The sequence below is a fragment of the Ogataea angusta genome (genome assembly GCF_019207475.1).
Source record: "Ogataea angusta isolate 61-244 chromosome Unknown 61-244_NODE_5_length_850226_cov_91.758892, whole genome shotgun sequence".
NCBI classification, from domain to species: Eukaryota; Fungi; Ascomycota; class Pichiomycetes; order Pichiales; family Pichiaceae; genus Ogataea; species Ogataea angusta.
In genome coordinates, this window is record NW_025065219.1 from 553,715 (window position 1) to 578,946 (window position 25,232).

Below are 25,232 nucleotides of genomic sequence, written 5' to 3' on the forward strand. Positions count from 1 at the left end.
TTAATCTTGTCCTTGACAAATCACTCATCCGGAAATTACACATCTGTTTGACATGGCCTCGCATAGAACCACGGGCAGTCTGAATCTGCAGCCCATGAACAGCGCAAACTACACAGCAGCCCAAGATGGAGTACAAGATTTGCAAAGTCCTACGAATACTGAGAGCGTAGGAGATAAGCCGAGTTACCATGCCGCAGGGCCCACCTCGCAGCCCATTCTCGACATGGCCACGGCTTCGCTACCAAACGAGGAGCAGCAATCTTTGGCCAAGACGGAGCCTAAAGAGCAATCATTAGATTCGCATCAGCCGCAGCCGCCAGAACCACTAGCTGTGCCTCCCGCACCATCACTCATACATCCTTCTGATCCGCCGCCAGAACAAAAATCCAATACAGCTGTGGCTCAGGCTATTCCCGGCAAACCGATGACTCTTTATATTGACCAGAAATCGCTAAGCGAATCACCCCCTCCTCGAACTAAATCGCCATTTCGAGACTCACCCAACATCTTCATCAAGCAAATAAACGACCAACGACGCCCGTTGTATACGCCTGCTGTCTTGCGCTCAGACAGCTTAGGCCAAACAACCCCGGGAAGCGAAACATTCGATGTCTACAAACCCCCAGAACGTCCTATACTGAAATCGGCTCTTTCTTCTTCATCGCTTAGATCGCTCACATCTTTCACAGACTATTTTGGGGGCTTTGTCAGAGGCTATGGGGGAAAGCCAACACAGATAGAAGGGCCTACACGGAGGCATTGGAAACCCAATAATAGTCGGTTCAGTTGTGCCAAGTGCAACAGGATTTTCCATTTCATGACAGACAGCCGCAGAAAGCACCATTGTCGCTACTGTGGTGAGATCTTCTGCAACGACTGCCTGAAGAACTTTGTCTATCTGGATGATAATGCGCATTTCACCTTATTCGGTAGCTCCGAAGATCATCTGGACACTAAAGACAAAAAATACCTGTGCAAAGTCTGTCAAAATTGCGCTCAAAAATACGAGGTGTATCTGAAAGAGCATACCGCAAAGAATTTGGATCTGGACTCCAATCGAAACACGAACGGCAAAGTCAATACTACAAGAAGGGAGACAATAGCAAACAATCAAAACCCGATGCCTGCAGACTGGGATTGGAGTTCGTTTTGATTAATATACAAAGATATCAAAAGCCGACTGCGCTCACTCCTCGTTCTTCTCGTTTCGTTCTCTGTTTTCGCGGATCATTGTGTCTCTGACAAGGCCAATTTTGGACGCACTGGTAGAGTCGTCTTCAGGCTCATACTCCGATCCAGAAGAAGCAAAGTCTGTTTCACTTGAGGAAGAAAGCCCCACGGAGGAGTTGTTGTCATTATCGTTCGAGATGATAGGAACAGAGGATGTCAATTTGGCCTTCAACGATTCGTTGGCCTGAGCATATATGCCCGCCTGTTCTCTTTGCTGTCTTTTTGCAGCTCTTCTCTTTCTGAGTCTCTGCGTCTTGGCTTCTTCGTACTCGTCCTCCGAGTCCATGGTCTCCAGTTGCTCGAGCTGCAACTTCTTTCTTTCCTGCCGTCTCAATCTCTTGAGCTCGAGCTTCTTCTCATAGTCATACAAATTGAAGTCTGGGAACAATTGAGGGCCGTACTCGTTGATCACCTCTGTGATTTCCATTGAAAGTTGTCTTCGCGTCTCACGCAGTTGAGTGAGTCCTTCCTTATTGACCAACGCAAGCCACAATGGTCTGATCGATTTTAGAAGGTCCATACCCTTGTCGCCGAAAATAAGGGCCGAATACGTGATCATGGCCGAGAATAGGTAGATGGAACAGAATATAGTCAATGCAGACCTGTCCGAGAGGACATAATATTTTCTCATCAGCATGGTTCCCAGGACGGAGTAGAAGATGTACAGTAGCGGTGCAAACCCGATACTCACCAAAATTTTCCATGTAGCGATAACGTCTCGCGCCATTATCTTCACCGTGGAGGCTGCCAGAGCCTCGCGTCTTTTTTTCTCGCTAATCACCTTTGTGGCGATGAAAACTGGGGAGAAAAGAATTACTCCAGGCAGAGCCAGGGCTCCCAGCACGATCAGCTGCACGAGCGAAGTGACAAACCGTGTGAATATGGACAATGCGTCGTCGTTGCGGTCCCCTTCCACCAGATGGTCGGGAATCTTAAAAATCCGCAATCTCTCGTTGTACTCAAGAATGCTCTTCTTCAGCTCCATGATCCGAGGCTCGTCTTTGTAGTGCAGATAGCCCTTGAGCAATCTCCGGTTCATTTCAATGATACTTTGCAAAGATAGGTGTTTCGACATGTTGTTCGAGTACAGTCTACGAGCGACCTGGACGCATGTCAGACTTTCGTAGTCTGGACAGGTCACGGTGACTGCTTTCAATCCGCCAGTGATTGTCTCGAGTAGTTCCTTGATGGCGTCCTTCGAGGTTTCGGGGTTCGAGTATTTTGCGACGAGTTCCGGGCTGATCTCAATTGGCATTCCAAACTCCACGACTGCACGCGAACGGAACTTGTGCGGATGGAAGTAGTTCATTCCACAGGGAACGATCTTGACGTTGCAGCCTGGATGGGCTTCCATGGCCCCGAGAGCCATCACGGCCACGCCAGCCTTCAACGGCAGCAGGTCGGGACGGTCATGGGAGCCACCTTCGGAGAAAAGTCCGAGACAGTGGCCGTGCGCGAGATGCTCAAAGACCTTGTGGTAGACCTCGGACTGGTCAATTCTTGGCGCTGTTTTGAACGCTGTCCCCGTCTCGAGCGCTTTCTTCGCCTCGTCGGCGGTTTTGGGAGACGAGAACTTGAACGGCTTTCTCAAATACAGCTCTGTGTCAGAAACTATTTCGCCAACTTCGGCAGTGCCCCACGACCTAGGCAGTGCAAGAAGACCCTTGGTTTGGCACACGTTGGTGAACTGTGTGTCCACTCCAAGCACATGGAGCTCGTTTTCGGGATCGATCCTGATGGAGCCGGCAGCCGGCTTCAGACAATCCTGAGCACGACGCACAGGGATGGACATCTGGCTTCTACTAACAAGACCGATAAACTTGCGCTTGTGGCTCTTTTCGGCGATCAGAAAGCTGATCCGCCGCCCGGTCTCGTTCTTGACCTGGCCCATGAGCACAATGGGGTCGACAAACTGGTTGGCGTGGGGAGCAGCCACGAAAATTATGGGGCCTGACTTGGGCAGGCGGAACGCTCCCCGCGGCCGTATCTCGCGGAAAAAGCAGTCGAAGATCACCGTGAACGTCCACAGCACCAGGTCGTACACTAACTTGCGGAACCACGAGGGCTCCTGCCAACTGGAACTGGAAGACATGAGAAGAGCTTAGAAGAGCTTAAGTGCGTGACCAAGAAAAATTAAAATAAAAAAACCACCACAATTACCGTGTCATGGTGATCGTCGTTGGACAATCACAATATCAATGGAAGCCCGCAGAAATCAATTTTTCCACCCTAGCTCTGCTTTGCATGCACTCCCACTTTCGGCTATAGTGCAATTTTATTAGCTTGGTCGAAGCCAGTATTACTGCTTTCGGAAAAACACAAACATGGTGAAACTATTTCATCTCTCGCTAGTATTTTAGTATCTCTACAAAATGCCTGGCGTGAGAGAACTTGGCCCCATGCTCGCCTCTGCTGCGCTTTCATGGGCCTCTGCATCTCTGGCCCTTGCTCTGGTGGTCCTCGCGTACTCTCGATCTGTGCCACTTATCCTGGTCACAGCACTGGAATACGCAGCTGGACTGTCTCAAATCGCTTGCCTGTGGAGCAGCAACTATTATCTCACCGGTGCCTGTGTGCTGATAAATCTTCTGTCCATCCCCGTCGTGATATACTGGTTGGAAACCGTGCTCGACGCTCCGTCCAAATGCAAATACATAGAGCTTGCCATGCTCACTACATACATTCTGTCCTGTCTCCTCAAGCTGACAGCAGGCCGTCAGTTAGCCAAACTTCCCGACCCAGAAGCGAACATCAGAAACAAGCACTCTGCGCAGACTCTTGTGGACGAGATGGCAGAGAAAACCATTGACTTCCACTGCCAGAAGTCTATTGACCCGTTGCAACCACAGGAATTACATGATCAACATTCTAAGCAGGACTCAGAAATTTCAGATAGTCCCACCAGCCACAACGTCTCCTCGGAGTCGTTCCACTTCACCTACAAGGCAGACATCCACGCACAGCAGCATCTGGAGTCGCAGGTGCCACGAATGCTACCACAGCTCGAAGAAACTCTGGCACCAGTGTCATGTTCCTCTGCAGAGCTCGAGAACATCACAGAAATACCAAAACCGCACTGGGGCAGCCCGGCAGACCCGGGTCTCAACCACATCTCGCTTGAGGCCTGGAACCAGCATTCTCGACAGTGGCACGAGGAACAGCAGCTCTGGGGAAATAATTTTTTCAAGCGGCCAGATCTCACCAGATCGTTCAGCGACCCGTCCTCGGTGCTGACAGAGTACCATTCGCAGGGCACTTGGTCACGGTCCAGGTCTTCCACCGTCACCAGACATTCGCGTGTCTCGCCGTCCAGGTCGATCCGCAAAGCGCCTTCGTTGCACTCGACATCGAGCAGCCCGCTCAAGAGACTGCGCAGTCTCAAATTCAAGAAGCCACTCGGCCACTCCCAATCACAGCCAGAACTCAACTTCGAGTTCCTCAAATCGCTCCAGACGTCTCCGATCCGCACACACCAGCACCAAAAGACGCTTTCGTCGAACTTCAAAACTCCCTGCAACTCGCCGGTCAAATCGGTCGCAGGCGTGTCTTTGCGGCATTTGAACGAGAGTCACACCCCAGAGAGCCAGCTAAGTAACCATTCCAACGAGAGCAGCGTGCCGTCCGTGGTGGTCGGAGCTTACGACCGCGAAAAGTGGCACACGATCAAAAATCAGCTCATCCTTGAGGCCCAAGCTAGTACGGGCCCAAGCGTGCAAGAACGCTCTCCTATATGGAGCTCTGCATAAGTCCGGTAATAAGAACATTACAGTGCATATTATTATCTTTATTTTGTATCACGTTTTCCGTGCATTACTTCTGCAAGATTTGGTAGAAATTATTGTTGACGTTCCGCCCCAAGGCCGCCGGCCGTGAAATTTCTGAAAATGTATAAAAGTTGAGCATTTTAGTGACTCCTGTATGGTCGATCCGACAAAAGACGACTCGTCCGCATGCACGCGCGACATCCGACAGCCGCCAAGAGGAATACGTTCGCTCTATGATTCTGCCGGCCCACCTCACACAAGTCCGCAGGAAAATGCCTCGCGTCCATCCACCCTTCTTCCTCCATTGAGCTCGGCAACGTCCACCACTTCGGCTAGCTCGCATTTTTACTACCAGTCCCACCAGCACTTTTTTCAGAGGAGCACCCCGCGGTTCTCCTCCAGTTACAGTGATTTTCCTCACAGTAAAGGCTACAATTACCGGCCACAAGCTCCGCCGAGCCGATTAAGCTCATCCAGAACCTCCATTTTTCAGACACAGATAAACCCGTTGGAGTACACGCCGGCCGATCCAGGGGTCGATCTTTCCATCTTCTCAGAGGAGGACGCAGTGGTCTTGCGAAATCTTCTTCCACTGGCAGAGATCCATAAATGGAAGTTTGTTGCAACCAAACTCTCAAAAAGAAGATCGAAAAAGCTTAATGCTGACTTCTGCATCAAAAAGTTCCACGAAATGTTCGACCTCCCCTTTAACCCGGCCCACTCCCTGTTCAATTCCCAGTACTTCCTAGGAGCGACTATTGGTACGGCCCATTCGCAAAGAAACCTTGAGGGCCTGGTTGGCAGCTCGTTGCCGTACATTGTTTGCAAAGACGGTTGGAACAATGTCGAATACGACACCTCGCACCGGGCCTCGGCATAAAAATATATATGTAAGAAATATTATTTTATATGCTCAAATTATCAAGAACCCTGAGCTCAGTGGTATCGGGCACACGCAATTCGCCTAATTTTAGGACGTATTTGAGATTGAACGATGGGAAAATAGGATCGTTCTTTCATGACGTCCCACTGGGCCTGGACAAAGGAAAGCGTATCGCCAATATGGTGGTAGAGATCCCAAGATGGGTCAATGCTAAATACGAAATCTCCAAGGATATCAAGGCCAATCCAATCGTCCAGGACACGAAAAAAGGAAAGCTAAGATACCTTAACAATATCTATCCGAACCATGGAGCGCCACACAACTACGGTGCTTTTCCGCAAACTTGGGAGTCTCCGCTGGAGTCGTCCTCGCTGGTCAATCAAGATATCTTCGGAGACAACGATCCACTAGATGTCATTGATATTGGTCGTCACGTGTCTCCCACGGGGACTGTCAAACCTGTCAAGATTCTCGGGTCACTCGCCCTGGTTGACGACGGCGAATTGGACTGGAAAGTCGTTGTCATCGACACGAACGACCCCTTCGCTGCCGAGCTGAACGACATCAAAGACGTTTACGAGAAAATGCCAGGAGTTTTGGAGAACCTGAAGAGATGGTTTGAGGTGTACAAGATCCCAACAGGCAAGCAGCCGAACTCTTTCCTGTTTGACGGCAATTACAAGGATACCGAGTTTACCCTTAAAGTTGTGCAAGAGTGCCACGAAAGCTGGTACAAGCTGGTCATGGGTGAGCTTCACGGGGACAATCTTCCATCAACAGAGAATGCTACGTTGCCGCATACCAAGGGCAACACCGTGTTTGGTGTGGATATTGAGATTTCGCAGACAGAAGAACAAGTGCCACCGGAAGTCAATGATATGAGCTTCATCAAGTAGTAGGGTTTTTCAACTTGTATATATTTAATTCAGTACTCCTTGCACCTGGAAGTGAAAAAATCCAAGTAAACAAAAACCTTGTTTAAGAGAAACGTTTCTCAGATGGCTGTCAAGACGAGCGTTGATAAACCTGAGCCGGCAGTTGATCTAAATTGGACATTCCGGCACGCGTATCTGACGCTGCTCAATGGTGTTTCGGATTCTTCTGCCTCGTCATTTTTGAGCAGGTTTCTCACATTAAATAAGAAACACCTCTTGGCCAAGAACCTGCCGTTTCAAAGCAAGACAACCAAGGCCGCTACAGACGACTTTGAGATTGGGTCACGAATTGTTAAAAATAGATTGACTCCCAAGCAGCAAAAATATGTTTCCGAGATCTCAACAACACTACGTTTTGACATCCATGAAGTCGCCCGGATCGTTCAAATCACTACCGAGAGGATCCCCGATGAGAGTGAAATGGACAGCGCCGATAAGTCATTATTTCAGTTAACAGAGACTCATGACAATGTGACCCACTTCTATTCGAATGTTATCAAGGAATCTAGAGCAGTCCTGAAAACGCTCTTGTATCTAATTAAAAACGAGCATTCGCTGTCTTCCGATATGCAAGACCTTTGTTACGAAATCAAGCAGAATGGCTACGATCTGCTCCAGGCCTACATAGAGTCTTTGGTGGAGTGGAACAAAACACCGATTGAGATTTCCCAGAAAAGCCTGCAAATGGAGCTCGAACTACTGGTGCTGGATGTGTTGAATCTGATTTTGTACCTTATATTCAAAACTGGTACTGGATTCACCAAAGGTACAGCAATGAAGTGGTTCAAGCTCATGAAAGACTCCAATTACTGTGGTCTTTCTCGGATCTGTGAAGATGACAATAACGATAGGGTGACAACCTTCGAAGGTCTTTGCACTGTTCTGTCTCTGGTGATGCTGGACCTGGATTTCAATTTTGGAGCGCTAACAGACGAGGACTCATTCACTAACGACCCAGAAATAATGTATGCCATTAATGATTGTCTACTAACAAGTCATGCAAACTCCATCGTCTTGTACGCTTGGAGCATAATCTTGCATAGAAAACATTTGGTGATCTCCAACGACCCTAGCCATCCCGTCAGTGTCCAGTTGATTGATAAGTTTGGCGGCCTTGAAAATCTGCAGAAGATTTTCCTAACGTGCGCTAAAAAAGCTGAGGAACTAGACGTATGTGCATCCATGATTAGATGTCATGATATATTGTCGTACGATAGTCTCTATGATGCCATTTTGGCAGCCTTTGTTGTTGCCTTTGTGCCCTACATCCAGCTTAATGACAACATCACTCTTGCAATCAGAAAAATCATGACTAATGCCCCAGACAGAATAGTTGAGAGATTTTTTCTCAACCCAGCAACAGAAGACTTGATGGCCATTGCTCGAGCCAAGCTGCCTTTATCAATAAAGTCTTTTATCCGTCTTGTTGGAATAAATTCAAATTTGGCTTATGAAGAGCTCGCTAATCTCAAGTCTTATATGGAGGTGTTCAAAGAAGAGGAATTTTATTACAAGTACCTCATAGACGATGAAAATCCAAACTTAATCAAGCTCACTCAAGACGTTGATGTCCTGCCTCCATACGAAACTCCCGGGGAGCTTTCACTGCTGCTCAAAGAAGGCACAAAGGCTCAGATCTTCCCGGGAGCGAACAAGGATGACATGGTTGTTGCATTTCTTTACGATTACAATGGATGGACTTTACTGGGTAGAATTCTGAAAAACCTGTCAAAGAAACTGGATACTAACCCTGAGAAAGTGGATCTGGCATGCGAAATATTCCAGCTAATGACCAAGATCTCGCAAGAGCTGGAGAAAGACAAGTTTGACGAAGTCATAAAAGCAATGAGTTTGTTTTCCGATGACCGTGATGTCATTGAAGTCATTTTCCGTATTCTGGAGCAAGCGCTGCAGTTGCGAAATGTCCACTTGTTGCAGTCTGGATACAATCTTCTGTCCTCGCTTTCTATGTGCGGATACTCATTCAGGATATGGTCATACCTTTACAAATCGCAGCTTCTTGGGCTGAAGGCTAATGCGGGCTTAGCCAATACCATTTTGGGAACAGTTGAGATGGTTGAGTGGAAGTACGCGTTTACCTTATCTCTACTAAAGCTCACAAACTCTATGCTGGACGATTGTCTAGCAATTTCCGATGAGGTCAATTGGAAGCTGAAGTCTGAGGTTTTAGATCGGCTAGTGGCGCACTGCATCCACGTCTATGAGAACTTCCTTCACTGGATGTTCACTGATGACGTTCAGAGACTACAGATTGGGACATATGCTCAGTTGATTTTCGTGAAGATCCTTGTTTCTCTATATGGGATTGACGATGGAACGGACCCAAAAAACAAAGTGACGCGTGTATTTGCGCAGTCTTGCGAGAGAATCACGAGGATGTTTTTGGTTCCTGATATTCAAGTTTCAAGAACCTCCAAGCCAATTTTGGAAACCTTTAGCTCACTTTCTGACACAGTTACTGACATTGATACGTCTGGACTTTTTGGTCTTTGGCAGCAAAGATTCATTGGCGGCATGTTTGAGTTTGCTACAACTCTTATATCCATCAGAGATGCCTGCCAAGGGACACTTGCATCCGCCTTTGAGATGGATCTTTATTCTATAATTCCTAGGCTGGTCGATTTGTATGCTGGCACCATGAATCTGCGTGCAAGTGTTCTGAATCTGTTGTCCAGTCTGGTTAGCACAAGTTGGGAAAAAGAGCCTCCATCTCTGCTCACTCACCTTGGACAGGAACATACTCAACTTTTGCTCAAATGCCTAGCAGTGGACATGGCAAATGAATTTGAGACTCATGATATGAAAACAGCGCTTTTCAGGTTTTTCTCCTCAGTCATGGAAGGAGATCAAGAAGGACTGTCAATCGTTTTCATCACTGGACGAAATATCAAGGATTGCATCTTGGATGAGAAGAAGAGCCTCAGTAAAGAAGATAAGTTGAAGAAGTCGCAGTTTTCGCTTCTGAAGATTTTGAAGGCATTAATTTCGAAAATCTCTGTCTATCCAAGCAACGTCTCGCTGAAACTGGTGGAATCTCTTGCTCTTGCGTTTAACTCATGGACTACTGCCAAAGAAGACGATGACGATGAGGGCTTTGTGATGAGCATCATCAGCGAGCTGAGTTCATTTCCAAAACCACCGTCAACTAACGAGGGTGAGGCTTTGAGGGAGTATTTCTACCAGGTCAACATAAAAGCGAAAATGGCCGAGATTGTTTCCCTGTACCTGTTTGTTTCGCAAAACAACGCCAACAAATCGAAGATCTATCAACTTCTGAACTCCCAGGAGTTCATCTCACAGCTCAAGGGTAAGTTCGAACTTAAAGATAGCTCACTCTCTCCAATAGAACAAGAAGTGAAAGAGTTCACCATAGACGGAATGAAGTTCCAACTTTCGCAATTTGAAAGATCTCCTTATTTTGTTAAAGAGGCTTACGGTGATGATTCCTCGCATTCTATGGAATTGATGGACAAACTGTTCAGAAAAAGTGCAGAGTGGGAAGTAGTGAGAAACCAAGCTGTCGCCTACAGCTTAAATTTCCAGCTTTTTTCTGCGCGTGTCACGGCTGCTAAGTCTTTTGGTGCCTTGGTCACATGCTTCTGCAAAAACAACGGAGCTGAAACTAATTTGCAGTACATTTCTCTGGCTACTACGCTCCTAAAAATCAACGATCAAGAGGGAATACTTTCACCAAACTTTGCCATTATATACCAGGAACGCATCGACCTGGCATTTTTCATTTGTCTGACTTTCTCCAAACGCAAGGAAAACAAATTCGACGATAAGATAGTGTTCCCTTTGATTTCCTCTGCCTGTCAACTCCTTGTGTCTAATGATATCAATTTGCAAGCTGGGCTTGTGAGCTTTGAAAACCAAAACTACCGTCCGTTATTGAGGACCCTTCTGATAGCCCTTGGTATGATCAAAGAGGATACCATGCTTTTCATGGAATATGGTGCCGCGTTCGTGGACATCTTCAATACAATCATCGCTAAATCTGTGAAAACAATATTCAAATCCATTCAAAATGAAGTGATGGCTTCTAGGAAAACTGACTATGGGAACTCCTTGCTTGTCTGCAAGCAAGCAGATGACCTTTCACTGATTATCAGTTTGCTGAACACGCTGATCAACAAGCATCTCCCTCGTGACCTGGAAGTTTCCATCGCCAAATGTGTGATAGATTCAGGTCTCTTCAGATCCACCGCGAATCTTTACTCTTGCTCCCATCTGATCAAGATCAACAAGGAAGCAGTGTTTTCGGAAATCTCCCTCAAGATTATCAACGAACTTGTGCAATTGAAACCTGTGGCGGAGAAGTTGCTGGCAAATGGACTATTTATGGTTCTGGTTGACTCTCAGATATCGGTACTTATTCAAAAAGGCGGTGTCTCTCCTGTTATTCCTGCCACAGCCAGGCTGCACCAAATCTGGGTTGATGGTCTTTTATCGACCGTTCTGACCTTAATCACAACATTTGGTGAGAAATTATCTGCCGAAATATTCTTGTTCGTCAAATCATTTTCCAAACAATTTCAGAGTACTCTTTCCGGATGGTTGGAGTCTTCCACGCCAATCAGTCTTCCAATCGTCCACGAAACCTCCCAGATCATTTTCTTGGCCAAAGCTCTCAATCTTCTTGACATCTACGAGAACGTGGCTTCCAATTCCGACTCTGTTAAGCTCATTCCCGGTCTGGATACCAAAGAGGAACGCCTCAACCTTGTCAATGGCCTAAACTATCTTATTTCGCATCCCAAGTTCCTTTCTTCGAGAATTGTGGCATCCAATCTCGAAGAGCAAAAGCTTCTCGACTCAGAAGAAAAGTACAAATTCGTGGACCGACTTCTTGATGAAATCAAGCAGCTGAAAGATATGCTACTAGAGTGATTACATAGATTAGATTAAGTCTTGTTTCTCTTCAGTTTCAAGAAGTCTTGAAATGTGCCGATTCGAACGATAGTGTCTCCGATCTTGCGACCGTTGAATTTGAAGTCTGCCATACCAGAGCTTCTGACAGTCTCGAATTCAATCAAAGCCGCATTATTTTCGGGTTGCAACTCTATCTGGGTGACAGGCCCTATTTCTTCGAATATAGCCTTGAGATTTTCTGTGTTCAGTTTGTCGTCAACATTGAGCACCGAGATTGTCCGAGCTCTATCAAACTTCCCCGTTCCGATAACAGACACTTTCTTTTTCTTGGGTGTGGCTAGTTCGACCTTCATTGGTCGTCCAGCCAACAAATTGCCGTCCAGTTCTAAACTATTCACGGCATCGGAACTGGACTTGAACGAAATGAATGCAAACCCGTTGTTGAGCTTATTGGTCTTCTCATCACGTTTGACAGGAATGCGTATCATTTCAATATCACCAAATTTCGAAAATAACTCGCTCAATCTATCCTCGTCGACCTTATAAAAGTCCAAGTCGCTAACATACACTTGTCTGCCCTCTTCCAGCGCACCTTTGCGATCTTGCCTGGCGTCGGGGTTCGAAACCTTGACTGTCAATTTGAAATCACCGGTTTTTCCCCGTATTGTATGGCCATCCAATGCTTTTACAGCGGACGCGGCATCCTGTTCAGACGAATATTCAACGTAGCAGAAACGCCTTTGCACGTTGCTTTTCAACGATGGCAGTCTAACGGACAATATCTCGCCATATTGTCTAAATATATTCCTCAAGTCTTCCGCAGTTTTCTCGGGAGGATAATTTGCAACCCAAAGGGTGTTATTCTGCAAATGGACCACCTCGATCGGCGAGTCCTCAATTATTGTGCCGTTTTTCTTCATAGCTGATAAGAGTCCTTGCTCGTCTGTAAATTCGATAGTTGCCTTACCTTGCAAAAGGGAGATGCTACGGATCTTTCCACAGGAGCTAAAATTATCAGTCAATTCTTTCTCATCAATTGAAGGAGGCAGATTAGCTACCAGTATAGTCAGATGTTCGCGATCTCTGGTCTCGGTTTTTTGTTTCCTTGGCTTTGTTTCAGCAGTATCCTCGTGTGCTCTTCTTTTGCTGTGGGGCCCTTGTGATTTTTCTTCCACTTCATGCTCTGAAAGTCGTCTTTTACTACCTTTGATCCGTGACAGTGCGCGTTTGCAAACTTCATCGCAGTATTCTTGACTTTCATCTGTGCCTTTGAGCAGCTCGAACCTTTTCCATTCAGATGCTAAACGCTCCGGCCAGTCAAGCTTCTCAGCGATACCCATTGCTTTCTTGAAGAAGTCCGTCACATGTCTGTAATTGCCGTGTCTCTTTTCAAACTCGACAACATAAAGCCACGCTTCCGTTTCATTGTCAAAATTCTCCAGGAGGGGAGTTAAAAAATCCCTTCTGATGCCGTCAACGTCTCCAATATCCTCTTGGATTTCAATACACAATTTTGGGACAGTGTGGAATATGTCTCCTGCTTTCAATGTTCTTGAAAAAAAATTGTACGTATCTTCCATCAGCAATGGTTGCGCCACCGAAGCATTCTGTTTGAACAGACGAAGCTCCATTCGAAGAATTTCACAAAACACGGGTACTAAAATTAAATCAGAGTAACTATTCAATTGAGACCGTATTCTTTGAAGTTGATCCACGGGACTATCACGGACGTATTGGATCCATGCTTCTGCATTGGATGGCTCAATTTGCACAACTCTTTCCCAAAAGGCAGAGTCATCCACCTCCAAGTTGAAGGACAGATAAGTTTGGATTACTGGTACAAATACCTGGACGCCAAGACTTCTTTCCACTGTACACTGAATTAGACGCTTTTTGGTCACTCTGTCCAGCACTTTGCTTCCGTGCAATGCCTTCAAATAGCCAATCCAGTAATCAGGACTTCTGTCCTGTCTCTGAAGCTCCCAAGGCTCAATCTTCTCTAGTATTTGTGTCACTTTTTTCTTTATTTGAAGTATGTTTTTCATTTTGTCTGTGTATTGTTCTCCAAAGTGATCTGACACAAACTTGGAGTAGTCATTCAAAAGGCTATCATAGTCCAAGCTTGGTATTTGCAGTTGTTGAAGCCAGAGCTGGTCAAGTTCTCCAGCCTCGTGGACCTTAGCTGTGCAGTGCTTATAATAGAGTCCCCACATCTTGTAGTTGTTTGTCACGTCGAATTGGGTGCGATAGTATGCTAGTTGGTAGTTTTCGTCCGTTGGGCTTTCCTCGAGCAGTCTCCGCCATAGCAGAAAAGACGTCGGGTGCAATTGTAGCTGGGCCTTTAGTGACATAAATAATTTACATTTTTAAGTACTTGTAAATAAATAAATATCAAGAATTACATTACGCTCCTTTATTTTCTATATCTTGTTTCATTTCCCAGTCTCGTAGTGCGGCTTCCCATTCGTCTTCAGGATCCTGCTTCCCTTGTATGTTCTGGAAATACTCTTCCAATTCATGACGTTTTTCTTCTTCAAGCTCGTCCCATTGCTCCTTCTCATCTATCCATCGTTCGTGGATGTCAATATCTTCCATAAACGCCAGGGATGATTGTCGAACAGCATCGGACCATATGGAGTCGCCTCCAAGCTCGTTCGTTCCAAAACAGTAGCCGTTGGCCTTGTCGATTATAGAAAGAAGATTGATCATTGAAATCTTATCCTCAATTGCCAGAACCGTGTACTGGATCAGTCCGAAATCTTCAATCAGATCCGCGATCAGAGTTGTCAGTCTCTCATATTTCTCGTTGAAATAACCCCTCTGATTATTCTCTGTCCTCACATATGGCAAAAGCTGGTTTAAGTCTTGAACTTCAGTATAGTATTGCAACCTGAAGGGCAAGCCACCTTCCAGATCTTCCTCGTTGGTTTCTCCTCTTTTTCGCTGCTCCATTTTAGAGGCCTTGTCACCGTCAATATAGGATTTCAAGAGATCAATTTTAGAAATGACATTGACTTGGGGCATATCCATTTGAAGCATCGACCTCAAAGTCAAGAGCAAGGTCGAGATATAGTTAGAAGGGGTGACTAGGTTGATAGAGTCTACTAACGACACCACACAAAACCTAAAATCAAGCTCTTTCTCCAGTTTACTGAAGATATTTCTAAAAATTGGGTTGTTGGTGAACAGCTCTGTTTGCCCGGGGCAATCGAATATAATGTATGTGGACTGTCCGTCTAAACTAAGGGACATCAAATCTTTGATTTTCTCGATGAAATATTGGATGCTTTGCTCAAATACCTCCAAACAGTACACAAGGCCTCCATTAGGACCCAATCGTATATTCTCATCGTTCATGATCTCTTCAAGCGTGATAAAGTCTCTGATATCGACCGTGCAATGGTATGGCAATAGATCGTTGGCTGGATCCAGGTTGACGATCAATGAGTTTCGGCCTATTGAGTTTAGAAATTGGTTCATACCATTGCAGTATGTTGATTTCCCTGCGCCTGGAGGACCTATCACGATCTGTCCATACGGAGGCATGAATAAATTATCTTTTTTTTTATTTTTTTACTTTTTTCCTAGCGAGCTCTACTTTAAATGGAAAACGAGATATCCCTTATAGATTCTATTCTGTACAACTTGGTTGGGGTTAAGCAGCTTTATGAATTTGAGGTAAACCACCTACACACGTTTGCAAACTTGACTCGCCGTTTCACGGAGGAGAAGAACAAGGAAGTGGGAGATAAATGCACAGTATTCAAAGACAAGGCAATCAAGGAAGAGCAATGGGTGAAAGAAAAAATACGTAACCTGGAATCCGAAATCAACAGACTGGACAAGGAAATCGAAGAGCGGAAGGCTTCCAAGAAAAAGCTGATGGAGTTGTTCGAGAGCTTGAAGAATATCGATAAGTTCGAACACAAAGAGTCCAACTCCGACGAATTGCCTATAATGGAGATTCGCGAGGAGCTGGATGACGAAGGTCATGTCATTTCCGGTGATGTGAAGCCTTATGCAGAAGTGTCAAATGGGAGCCAACGTGTCAAGTCTCCTCAGTCAACCAAACCTGAAATCATGGAAGCCAACAATGAATCAATGACACACAAAGAGGCAGCTTCACAGCAAAATAAAGTAGTGTATGATACCACTGCACACTCCACCAAACTCGAGCCGGAGAATAAGGCCGCCTCCGCTCAAACTCAGAAGATTGAGGAACTATCTGAAGAAGAGCAGAAGAAAATCGATGAGGATCGAGAACAACTGGCTGAACTTTTAGACGATATGGATATTGCTCCTAAAACAGACACCAAAGTGAGTAGTAAAACAAAGGATACAGAGAATGCAAAGGATGCAAAAAATGCAAAGGATACAGAGCAAACAAAAGATTCCAGTGATTCTTCAGAGGCTACTTCTGATTTTGCGCCGGGAAAACCGGCGATTGACCCGGAAGATATCCTCACTCTTGAAATGATTGCTGAAGATTTCGATGACGAGGATTATGACGAGGAAGAGAGCGATCTGACAAGGGATATTGGAGATGAAGGAGAAGAAGAAGATGATGATGATGACGACGACGAGAGCTACGTCAAAGTTGTTCCAGGCGGCGCAAGAAGTTTGTTTTTACAACAGATCGCAGAAGTCAGACAGAAGAAACAGGAGGAGAATGGTCAGCAGAATCTTCCTGAACCCAAGAAAGCAGGAGCGAAGAAAAAGAGCGTCAAGTTTGCAGAGTCGGTGCAAGTCAAGGAAGTGGAAAACGTTTCTGAAGAGCTGAAGAAGACCGAAAACACAAGAGTTTCTCGTTTCAAGCTCCAACGCCAACAGCGAGGCGTTAGTCATGAGAGTGTGCCAGACGAAGATTCAAAGGAAGTAGTGCAGGACGTGGTTGAAAGAGACATTGAGGAGCAGTCGCATAATGAAAGTTCAAAGATATCTGCCGTTCCAGCCTCTCTAGATTACCGGGCTATGCAGGACGACCTCGATACAATGGCGAGGGCTTATACTCTGGGAATGTACGACGATGACATTGAGACACATGGCGAAGTTATTGAGAAGCTCGATGATTTTGAGTCTCATAATAAGATAGTGGAGTCCAAACCAGTTGATATGCCAGAAGAAGAGGAGGAGGAGCCTGAGGAGGAAGAAGATGATGACATGGTCTTAGTGGACAAGATTGTGGAGAATGAGGTTGACGACGCTGAGGAGGATCCTGAAATCGAATTGGCTGATGAGGTTTTGGAAGCCGACGTTGCCATGGATTACACAAGACTGCGAACGAAAATGATACATCGGTATAACGGAGGATTCCAAGAGAGCGAGAAGGAGAAGGAATATGAGCCTATTGAGCCAGTCAAGACAAGTCGATTCAAAGCTGCTCGATTGGGGCGGATCAATTAGCACATCTGAATGATTCTTAAAAGTATGTAACTATTTAGTTTACGATCTTTAACGTTTTGGTTGGCTGATACCCGCAGAGCATAAATGGCTCGATCCCAGCATCGCATACCGCCTGATCGGAGGGTGATCGATGCTGTTTTCTGAGGTACGTGGGCTTTCGGGTGAAGATAGTTGTATCAGGAGGCGACATGTGGTGTTTTTTAGGCTGCGGTTTTGGTTTTGGTGGGGACTGATAATGACTTTGAGGCCGTGGAGAGCTAAGAGTGTAATCTCTCACATCAGCCTGGTTAAAAGTCTCAATGGGAATAGAAGGTAGCGGTTTTGAGTAGGTACTGGTGATACCAGTTTTTGGTAGCGATTCTTTTGAAGAATGAGTCTGAATTGAAAATAAAGAATGCTCTGAGTCAGAGTCGCCCATTTCCTTGTAGCTATTGATGAAACTTGTGACTAGTGATGTTTCTGAGCCGTTGTTTTCCAACTGAAGGGGCGACGAAACTGCCCTTTTCTGGCTGCTCCTCTCTTTCTTCTTTGTCATCGGGTGTCTGTTGTAGAATGAGTGTTCCTGTTCAAATTGTGAGAAGGCGTTGTAGAAGCCGGGTGATGTGGAAGCTTCATCAAAAGGTGGAGAGTTTGAAGTGTGTGAAAACGATCTAGCTTTAAGCTTGAATTTTTCGATTCTGTGGCTGGGAGACGGTGGAGGAGGTAGTCCTACGTCAACTTGAACGCTCAAAGGATCGAAAAAGTCTTGATCCAACAAGATCTTGTGTCCCATATGTTTCCTCATTGATCTCTTTTGTTCTTAGTTTGAGGCTTGGGCGATCCAATATTAATTGCTATAGGAGGCTGTCTTGAGATTGCTACCATTTCGGGAAAATCTGGGGATAGTCGTGGCTGACCTAAACGGTCTAATTTTTTTTAATTTTTTTTCAGGTTAGTTCTGACTTTTAGCATGTCAAGTCAGGATAAGAAACCTCCGCTGGAGTCACGGTTGGGACGCGATGAGCCTTTTGACTTTGGTCAGAGATACTTAAAGAACGAAGAAGAAGTCTTCAACTACAACGCATGGGACAATGTCGATTGGGACGAGGAACAGCTCAAAGAGTTTGAGGAAAAGATCAAACAACAACACAACGAGCCCGTGTCCGAGTACTACAGGAAGCTATACAACGAAAAGCCAGCCAAGTACTGGGACATCTTTTACAAAAATAATCGCGAGAATTTCTTCAAAGACAGAAAATGGTTACAGATAGAGTTCCCTTCCCTTTACGAAGCAACGAAGCCCGATGCTCCCGCATGCAACATCATTGAGATCGGCTGTGGAGCAGGGAATACGATGTTCCCGATTTTGCAGCAGAATGAGAATAAGAACCTCAGACTGTTTGGGTGCGACTACTCCAAAGTGGCAGTCGATTTGGTGCGATCCAACGAACTTTACGAAAAGAACGCTGGAGTTGTGCACGCGTCCGTGTGGGATCTAGCTAATCCAGACTTGGAACTCCTAGAGGGTGTCGAGCCGCACTCGATCAATATTGCAGTCATGATATTTGTTTTCTCGGCCCTGAGTCCCGACCAGTGGGAGCACGCAATCAATAATTTGTCGAAAATGATGGCTCCAGGCGGGAAAATCCTGTTCCGTGACTATGGCCGCTATGATCTGGCGCAGATTCGGTTCAAGAAGAACAGGCTTCTTGACGAGAACTTCTACGTCAGAGGGGACGGCACCAGGGTGTACTTTTTCACCGAGGAAGAACTCAGAAATATATTCTGTGGTCCTTTCATAGAGCGCAAAATTGCATATGACAAGCGGCTATTGGTGAACCGCAAAAAACAGCTGAAGATGTACCGTTGTTGGATGCAGGCTGTGTTTGAAGTTCCAGAATAGCCTTACTGCTCGTCTTTTTGGATCATCTTGATAGAGATATGTAGAAAACCGTCCAGCGATTTCATGCAAATATAGAGGTCGATAATAGGGCTGTTTAGTGGCAGTATGACTCCATGCGAATACGGGTGTGCCACAGTGTACATCAGTGATGACGGGAATAAATCCGGAACCAAATTCTGAAGCAGGTTGCCGAGAGTTAGTTTTCTCCCCAGATTAGACAGGACGGGCTGTATCAGTTTGTTGGAAAGAGGAAGATACACTTTGATCGGAAGATTTTTCAAGCTAGACACGTTGGACGGCAGTAGTTTTCTGAACATTGACTCGAACTGTGTCGAATCTTTGTGAATGGCGGCGTGATAGAAATCGTCTGAGTCTGTGCGGGACATGTTCATAACAAGCTTGCTTGAGCCGTTCAATATGAAACACGCCTCCTTAAGCTGATTGGTCCAGTGGTCTTTGAGAAAGGAAGCGTTCTGGTCGATCGGAATCACGTACTCTGTGGGGTAGTCGTAGTATTTAAGTGTAATATCCCATACTTGTTTCTCTATTTGCGCGTCCGTGGTCACGAGGTCGTAGAGTAGGCCAATTGGCAAGTTCCATTTCAAAGGAACTCTTTCAAACTCAAACCACCAGTTGTGAGACTGCGCCAATCGTGCGTCCTTCAGAAATGGATTGAAGAACTGGAGAATGGCCGGTAACGAGTTGTGCAGGTACGAGTTGCGATGAACAGCGATGTAGAAGCTGGGACAGTCCTGGTTGGACAGCGCGGGGTCCAGATGGAACTGCATGTACAAGACGCCGCCCCATACCCTGCTAATGATCTCCGAGGTGCTCATAATAAATTATGTGCCAGAATTGCTAAGAAAGTAATCTCGACATACTATATGGATAAATATCTATTTTTCTATAAATTTTTGATCACCTGCTCCGTGAAGTGGGAGGTGGTGGAGGTTCCCTTCAAATCTCTAGTTCTGTTTTCTGGGCCAGAGGCAATGGTCTTCAGAACAGCGTTCTCGATCTTGTCGGCATGGGAGTTCAGCTCCATGTGTCTCAGCATCATGCATGAGGAAAGCAAGAGAGCGGTAGGGTTGGCAAGACCCTTGCCGGCAATGTCTGGAGCAGAACCGTGAACAGCCTCGAAAATGGACACTTTGTTACCCATGTTACCGGATGGAGTCAGGCCCAGGCCTCCAATGAGACCAGAGGAGAGATCGGACATAATGTCACCGTACAAGTTTGGCATGACCATGACCAAGGACTTGTACTCAGATGGGTCTGCACAGAGTTTCAGAGAGGTGTTGTCGAGCAACTCAAACGAAAGCTTGATGTCTGGGTATTCCTTGCCGACTTCCTTGGCGGTCTCCACAAACAAACCGTCGGAAAGCTTCATGATGGAAGCCTTGTGGACAACTCTGACCTCTGGCTTGTTGACGGACTTAGCGTACTCAAAAGCATATCTGATAACTCTCTCGGAGGCTGGCTTGGTGATCAGCTTGATAGATTGCACAACACCAGGCACAATCTCGTGCTCGATACCAGAGTACTCACCCTCGGTGTTTTCTCTAATCAAAACAGTGTCAACATTCTCGTATGGAGTCTTGTAACCTTGCACGCTCTTACATGGTCTGACGTTGGCAAAAAGCTCAAAAGTTCTTCTCAAGGTCAGGTTCATCGACTGGTGACCCTTACCAACAGGGGTAGCCAGAGGTCCTTTCAGGGCGACCAAGTTCTTGTTGATGGAGGCAACAGCATCAGCCGGCAGGGTGGTCTTACCGTTGATCAGCGATGGAGTCACGTCGACAGGCTCCCAGGTGATTGGCACCTTGGCCTCTTTGAAGATGGCCTCCACAGAGGCTGCAATCTCGGGACCAATACCGTCACCAGGGATCATGGTGACGGTGTACTTGCCGTCAGGACCTGGCTTACCAGTGAATTGACCGGTGACCTTGCCGGTGGCGTAAGTTCTTGCGAGCGAGAGAGGGCTTCTTGCGACGGCTCTGAACATTGGAAGAATTATAGTGATCTCGAAATTATTCAAAATATAAATCTTGAACCCGCGCACGGTACCAGGCGGTGGTGCCCGCCTGGGCTTTGCGCTGGGGCCGCGAATTTTTACCAGGCATGACCGAAATCGAATCCGACTACTCCTCGCACCTAGCCGACCTCGGGCATGACGAGAGACGCGTCGACCGACCGCAGACGTTCCATTTTAGCTTGGGACTAAAAAACATAGCATACATCGTATTAGCATCTAATGTCTAAGTATCGCGCGACAACTTGATAGGAGCGTAGTCGAAGTCCGGCGGAATATGGCACTTCTTTTGCGACCTATTGCTCTTCCAGTGACCTGTCAGCTGGTAAGAGCGATGGAAGCGTTTACCACATCCCCATAGTTTCCCGTCTGCCGTGCGACCTTGGCAGATAAACAGCTTTTCAGAGTTGCGTAGGTGCTTTTCGCGAACGTGGCGTCTCAGGTCTGACGGAGTGGAGTACTCAAGCGTGCACTTCGCGTACTGGCATTTGTAGGGCTTGAGTCTCTGATGTACAGACGAGACGTGGTTCTTCATGGATTCTCTCCGCGTGAATGTCTTTGCGCACAGTTCGCACGCGAATTGTTTGGTTGGCTGCGCGGTTCCGGTTTTGAGTTTGTTGCTGTCAGCTACTACGCGTTCTGGCTCGAATAAAGTCGGTGTATCGGCCGGTGTATTGGTGTGCAACTTGTAGCTGGGCTCGACAGCGGGTTCAACCGCGTGTTGTATAGCGGGTGCATGTTGCACCAAGGTGTACTGGTATTCGGGGACAAACGAAGGAACTTCGGGCACTATTGGGTCTGACAAAAGAGAGATGTCGACCAGTCCCATGTTGGGCACGTTTATATTGGCATACCAGTCTTCAAAATAGTCTCTGGGCTCTGAGAGGTCGAGGTTGGATTCCACAGTAACGAACGGCTGGTCTAGCGTGGGCCACGGGAACTGAGACACGTTTGCTTGCATTGATATTGCAAAAGTGTAACAAGAGCATTCGCTGCCACAAGTCTATATGAAGAATTAGACATGGTATTTATATTTAGGGCAGCGGATTCATAATATCTGCACTACAGCAGCTTGCATACGAGCGTGTTCCATGCAGGAACCTTATTTCAGGAATAAGGTGAGAAGAGATGCTGCGCGATGTAGACCGTGCAGCAAATATGTAGTCCAAATTAGGTCAGGTTAACAGAAATGGTGTAGGTGGATCATCAATTAGCTCTCGTAAATGGTTATGCATGGATGATGCGGGCAAAATGAAGTTAAAATCGGAAAAGTCGTGCTAGATTGTACGGGCAGACAATCGGCCAGACAATCGGCAGCACCAAAATAGCAGTTACTGCCCCCATGCCATCCAAAAGAAAGGCGGTCTCCTAAAATTGCCTTATTATTCTTGTCTGAGGCCCGGTCATGCGGTGCCTGCGCTTAGCTCTTGTTGACAGACAGTGTAAAATAGGAGCGGAGAATATCAAGTAATCGCGGGTAGTGCCCGCCTGTACAATATTAAAGTTTACTGCGATTTTTTTTTTTTTCGTTTTGCATATTAGCTCAAAAACACTGGTTTACCGAGATGGTCCCGGATCGTTCCGCGCCAACCAGAGTGTCTTTGGAGCTTGCAAAAATCTCGCTCACAGCATTCCTGCTGGGAACATCTCTGGGAATTTCATGCGCGCTATTCTTTACGGCCACTTTCAAACAGCTTCCTGTCTATCTTGCGTCTGTTACATTGTTCCATTTCCTGGAATTTTATTGCACAGCCAAGTACTCTCCCGATAAAGTTACCACCGATTCGTTCCTCCTTTTCAATGGGTCTGAGTACATGGTCGCGCATGCAGCATCTATTACAGAGGCGCTTATGGAGTACTTTTTCTTCCCAAAGTGGAAGGCGTCTCATACCCGTTTGTTCCTGGCTGGAGCCGCACTAACCGGACTGGGTCAGTTAGTGCGCTCCATCGCAATGGCCACTGCACGGGAATCGTTCAGCCACACGATTGCCACAGAGAAGAAGAATAATCACTTGCTGGTCACTACGGGGGTCTACAGCTATTTCAGGCACCCGTCCTATGCAGGTTTTTTCTACTGGGCCCTTGGCACGCAGGTGCTTCTGTGCAACCCTATTTCCTTCATTGCATTCTATTTTATGTTGCAACGGTTCTTCTCTCGCCGCATTCGCTATGAGGAATCTACCCTTATCCAGTTTTTTGGGCCGGCGTATCTTGAGTACATGAAGAAAACCCGTGTCTGGATTCCGATATAGAGAAGTATTTATTGTACATACATAATTTACAACGGTAGATGAAATCCTAGCAGGGGATCGCTATTATTAGTTTGGGTCCCGTCACTCTCCCCGCGGCCCATATCCGTGCTGCCGTTCGCGACAATGTCAGGGGACGTGTCGTGCATGAAAAGATTCTGCGCACCAATTTTCTCTGTAGATTCCTGCTTTTGTTCGGCCGTATGCGCGGCCGATTTTTTAGTTAGCTCGTCAGCCGCGGCCTCGAATGGCTCGTAATTTTGAGCTTGGTGGGCCAGCCCCTCGACGTAATTCGGAGTCTCAGAAGACTCTGGTGGGTACGTTTCAGAGCCGTTCGGGTCTGTGTCCTCGTCGTCAGACTCCAGGCTGATCACCTCGAAAACCCGAGGCGGTGGAGCTGGAGGCATAGAAACAGCATGCATATTCTCTGCCTCATTTGTTCTCTCGCGGTGTTCCGGAGCCTGAAAAGAGAGCGCGTCAGTGCTTTCTGTACGGCATTGCTGCAGGGCAACGTTCGTTCCACTGTGGACAGAATTCTGCGCCTCTTGTGCACCTTCTTCTTCTTCGCTGTCAAGACTAATGATAGCCACCGGCTCTTCGCTCTTTTCGTGGGGCTGGGGCTGCTCGCTCTGCTCCCTTGACTCCTCGGTCTCGTGCTTGACCGTCCAGTTGCCCTGCTCGTCGATTTCAATTGCTTCGTCGTCTTCTCCCGTTTGCTCCACTATTTTTAGAAAATAGTCGTCCAAGGCCAGGTCGTTGAGCTCAATCCTGGAAGAACACACAGGACACTGCCATGTCGGCGCCTGTTGTTGCAATTGCAAAAATGAAAGCGCGTCAAAACACTGGATATGGTGGCATTTGGTCGACCGGCACGGATACCGCATTTTAATGAATGAGCACGGACACATCAGCGACACCACCTCTTTCTCCGTCTGAATTAAATCGTCATCGTCCTCCTGGTGTCTCTCCTTGATGCTGTCGATGGTCTGCTGCTCTGAAATGTGCGCCTTATTGAAAATTCCATCCAAAAGCGAGCTCACCGGTATCGTCTCCACAATGTATAGATAGAGCCAGAAATCAACGTTTGTGAACGCATACACCACATCCAATCTATTAGTTTCGCTCAATCGCAAATGCTCGGTCAGGTCTATGGGCTTCGCAGACCCAGGCTTGCCCTTTATTCCACGTCCTGTTTGCTTCAATTTTACACCGTTCAGCGTGATCTCGTTCGGTTGCGGAAATTCAACATCCTGCTCGCTCATGGAAGCAGACCTCTGCCCGGAAATCAAACACGCTCTCATGTTGGGACTGCTCATCAGCAACTGTCTTTCCTCTGGAAGCAGGTTGAATACAAACCTGCAACATCCCCGATCCTTCACTTTTTGAGGTGCAAGAACAGGGTTCATTCCACTCGCATGTATTCGCTGTCTAAGAGTGTAGAAATCGCTTCTTTTAAACACAACTGTTGGAGTAGGTCGAAGGGCAGGCGGTGGTGCTGGTGGCGGCGCTGACGGTTGTGCTGGCGTGTACTGGTTTGGAACATGGATTGTGTGGGCATTGGTGCGGTACGTGGCATACAGTGCCTGGTACGGAGGAAGTTCCTGTCCTATCGATGCTTTCATTATGAGCGCTCGAACCGCAAGCAAGCGGGCGTTGTCTCCCTGGTACTTTCCACTGGAGAAAAACTGCTCTATACGGCCGGCGATGTCGGCCTTGCGGCCGGACCGAACCAGTCCAATCGACCTACAAATGGTCTTGAGCTCGGAGATCTTGAGATTATGGAGCTCTGAAAGAGTTTCCTGCGAAATTAGTGTCTGCAACTAATTTACCTACCTGAAACATATTCTCAGGCATCATTCCTGAGGGCCCACTCATTCTTGGCGACACTAAACGCCAGAAGAGGTATCTTTGCTAGGAGTATTTTATCAGTCTCGAAATTGGCGAAATAGAAAAATATTAAG

General features: G+C 46.7%; 14 protein-coding genes across 14 annotated transcripts; 7 read left to right on the forward strand and 7 right to left on the reverse strand.

The window, feature by feature from the left end:
• Positions 1-52: 52 nt before the first annotated feature.
• KL928_002859 (uncharacterized protein) lies at positions 53-1,153 on the forward strand (the record flags this gene model as incomplete). The annotated part of the gene is made up of 1 exon (XM_043203381.1): positions 53-1,153. The coding sequence occupies one exon, from the start codon at positions 53-55 to the stop codon at positions 1,151-1,153; it is 1,101 nt and encodes a 366-aa protein (XP_043060013.1).
• Positions 1,154-1,186: 33 nt separating this feature from the next.
• Positions 1,187-3,322, reverse strand: KL928_002860 (uncharacterized protein; the record flags this gene model as incomplete). The annotated part of the gene is made up of 1 exon (XM_043203383.1): positions 1,187-3,322. One exon carries the CDS (start codon positions 3,320-3,322, stop codon positions 1,187-1,189), a length of 2,136 nt encoding a protein of 711 aa, XP_043060014.1.
• Positions 3,323-3,602: 280 nt separating this feature from the next.
• On the forward strand, positions 3,603-4,976 carry KL928_002861 (uncharacterized protein; the record flags this gene model as incomplete). The annotated part of the gene is made up of 1 exon (XM_043203384.1): positions 3,603-4,976. One exon carries the CDS (start codon positions 3,603-3,605, stop codon positions 4,974-4,976), a length of 1,374 nt encoding a protein of 457 aa, XP_043060015.1.
• A 172-nt stretch (positions 4,977-5,148) lies between these two features.
• Positions 5,149-5,874, forward strand: KL928_002862 (uncharacterized protein; the record flags this gene model as incomplete). The annotated part of the gene is made up of 1 exon (XM_043203385.1): positions 5,149-5,874. The coding sequence occupies one exon, from the start codon at positions 5,149-5,151 to the stop codon at positions 5,872-5,874; it is 726 nt and encodes a 241-aa protein (XP_043060016.1).
• A 29-nt stretch (positions 5,875-5,903) lies between these two features.
• KL928_002863 (uncharacterized protein) lies at positions 5,904-6,773 on the forward strand (the record flags this gene model as incomplete). The annotated part of the gene is made up of 1 exon (XM_043203386.1): positions 5,904-6,773. The coding sequence occupies one exon, from the start codon at positions 5,904-5,906 to the stop codon at positions 6,771-6,773; it is 870 nt and encodes a 289-aa protein (XP_043060017.1).
• Positions 6,774-6,875: 102 nt separating this feature from the next.
• Positions 6,876-11,723, forward strand: KL928_002864 (uncharacterized protein; the record flags this gene model as incomplete). The annotated part of the gene is made up of 1 exon (XM_043203387.1): positions 6,876-11,723. The coding sequence occupies one exon, from the start codon at positions 6,876-6,878 to the stop codon at positions 11,721-11,723; it is 4,848 nt and encodes a 1,615-aa protein (XP_043060018.1).
• Positions 11,724-11,737: 14 nt separating this feature from the next.
• On the reverse strand, positions 11,738-13,918 carry KL928_002865 (uncharacterized protein; the record flags this gene model as incomplete). The annotated part of the gene is made up of 1 exon (XM_043203388.1): positions 11,738-13,918. One exon carries the CDS (start codon positions 13,916-13,918, stop codon positions 11,738-11,740), a length of 2,181 nt encoding a protein of 726 aa, XP_043060019.1.
• Positions 13,919-14,108: 190 nt separating this feature from the next.
• Positions 14,109-15,251, reverse strand: KL928_002866 (uncharacterized protein; the record flags this gene model as incomplete). The annotated part of the gene is made up of 1 exon (XM_043203389.1): positions 14,109-15,251. One exon carries the CDS (start codon positions 15,249-15,251, stop codon positions 14,109-14,111), a length of 1,143 nt encoding a protein of 380 aa, XP_043060020.1.
• A 57-nt stretch (positions 15,252-15,308) lies between these two features.
• KL928_002867 (uncharacterized protein) lies at positions 15,309-17,108 on the forward strand (the record flags this gene model as incomplete). Its single annotated transcript, XM_043203390.1, has 1 exon — positions 15,309-17,108. The coding sequence occupies one exon, from the start codon at positions 15,309-15,311 to the stop codon at positions 17,106-17,108; it is 1,800 nt and encodes a 599-aa protein (XP_043060021.1).
• A 34-nt stretch (positions 17,109-17,142) lies between these two features.
• KL928_002868 (uncharacterized protein) lies at positions 17,143-17,892 on the reverse strand (the record flags this gene model as incomplete). The annotated part of the gene is made up of 1 exon (XM_043203391.1): positions 17,143-17,892. The coding sequence occupies one exon, from the start codon at positions 17,890-17,892 to the stop codon at positions 17,143-17,145; it is 750 nt and encodes a 249-aa protein (XP_043060022.1).
• A 165-nt stretch (positions 17,893-18,057) lies between these two features.
• Positions 18,058-18,990, forward strand: KL928_002869 (uncharacterized protein; the record flags this gene model as incomplete). Its single annotated transcript, XM_043203392.1, has 1 exon — positions 18,058-18,990. One exon carries the CDS (start codon positions 18,058-18,060, stop codon positions 18,988-18,990), a length of 933 nt encoding a protein of 310 aa, XP_043060023.1.
• Positions 18,991-18,992: 2 nt separating this feature from the next.
• On the reverse strand, positions 18,993-19,826 carry KL928_002870 (uncharacterized protein; the record flags this gene model as incomplete). Its single annotated transcript, XM_043203394.1, has 1 exon — positions 18,993-19,826. The coding sequence occupies one exon, from the start codon at positions 19,824-19,826 to the stop codon at positions 18,993-18,995; it is 834 nt and encodes a 277-aa protein (XP_043060024.1).
• Positions 19,827-19,894: 68 nt separating this feature from the next.
• On the reverse strand, positions 19,895-21,983 carry KL928_002871 (uncharacterized protein; the record flags this gene model as incomplete). Its single annotated transcript, XM_043203395.1, has 2 exons — positions 19,895-21,131; positions 21,265-21,983. The coding sequence occupies 2 exons, from the start codon at positions 21,981-21,983 to the stop codon at positions 19,895-19,897; spliced, it is 1,956 nt and encodes a 651-aa protein (XP_043060025.1).
• Positions 21,984-23,300: 1,317 nt separating this feature from the next.
• KL928_002872 (uncharacterized protein) lies at positions 23,301-25,128 on the reverse strand (the record flags this gene model as incomplete). Its single annotated transcript, XM_043203396.1, has 2 exons — positions 23,301-25,014; positions 25,112-25,128. The coding sequence occupies 2 exons, from the start codon at positions 25,126-25,128 to the stop codon at positions 23,301-23,303; spliced, it is 1,731 nt and encodes a 576-aa protein (XP_043060026.1).
• Positions 25,129-25,232: the final 104 nt, after the last annotated feature.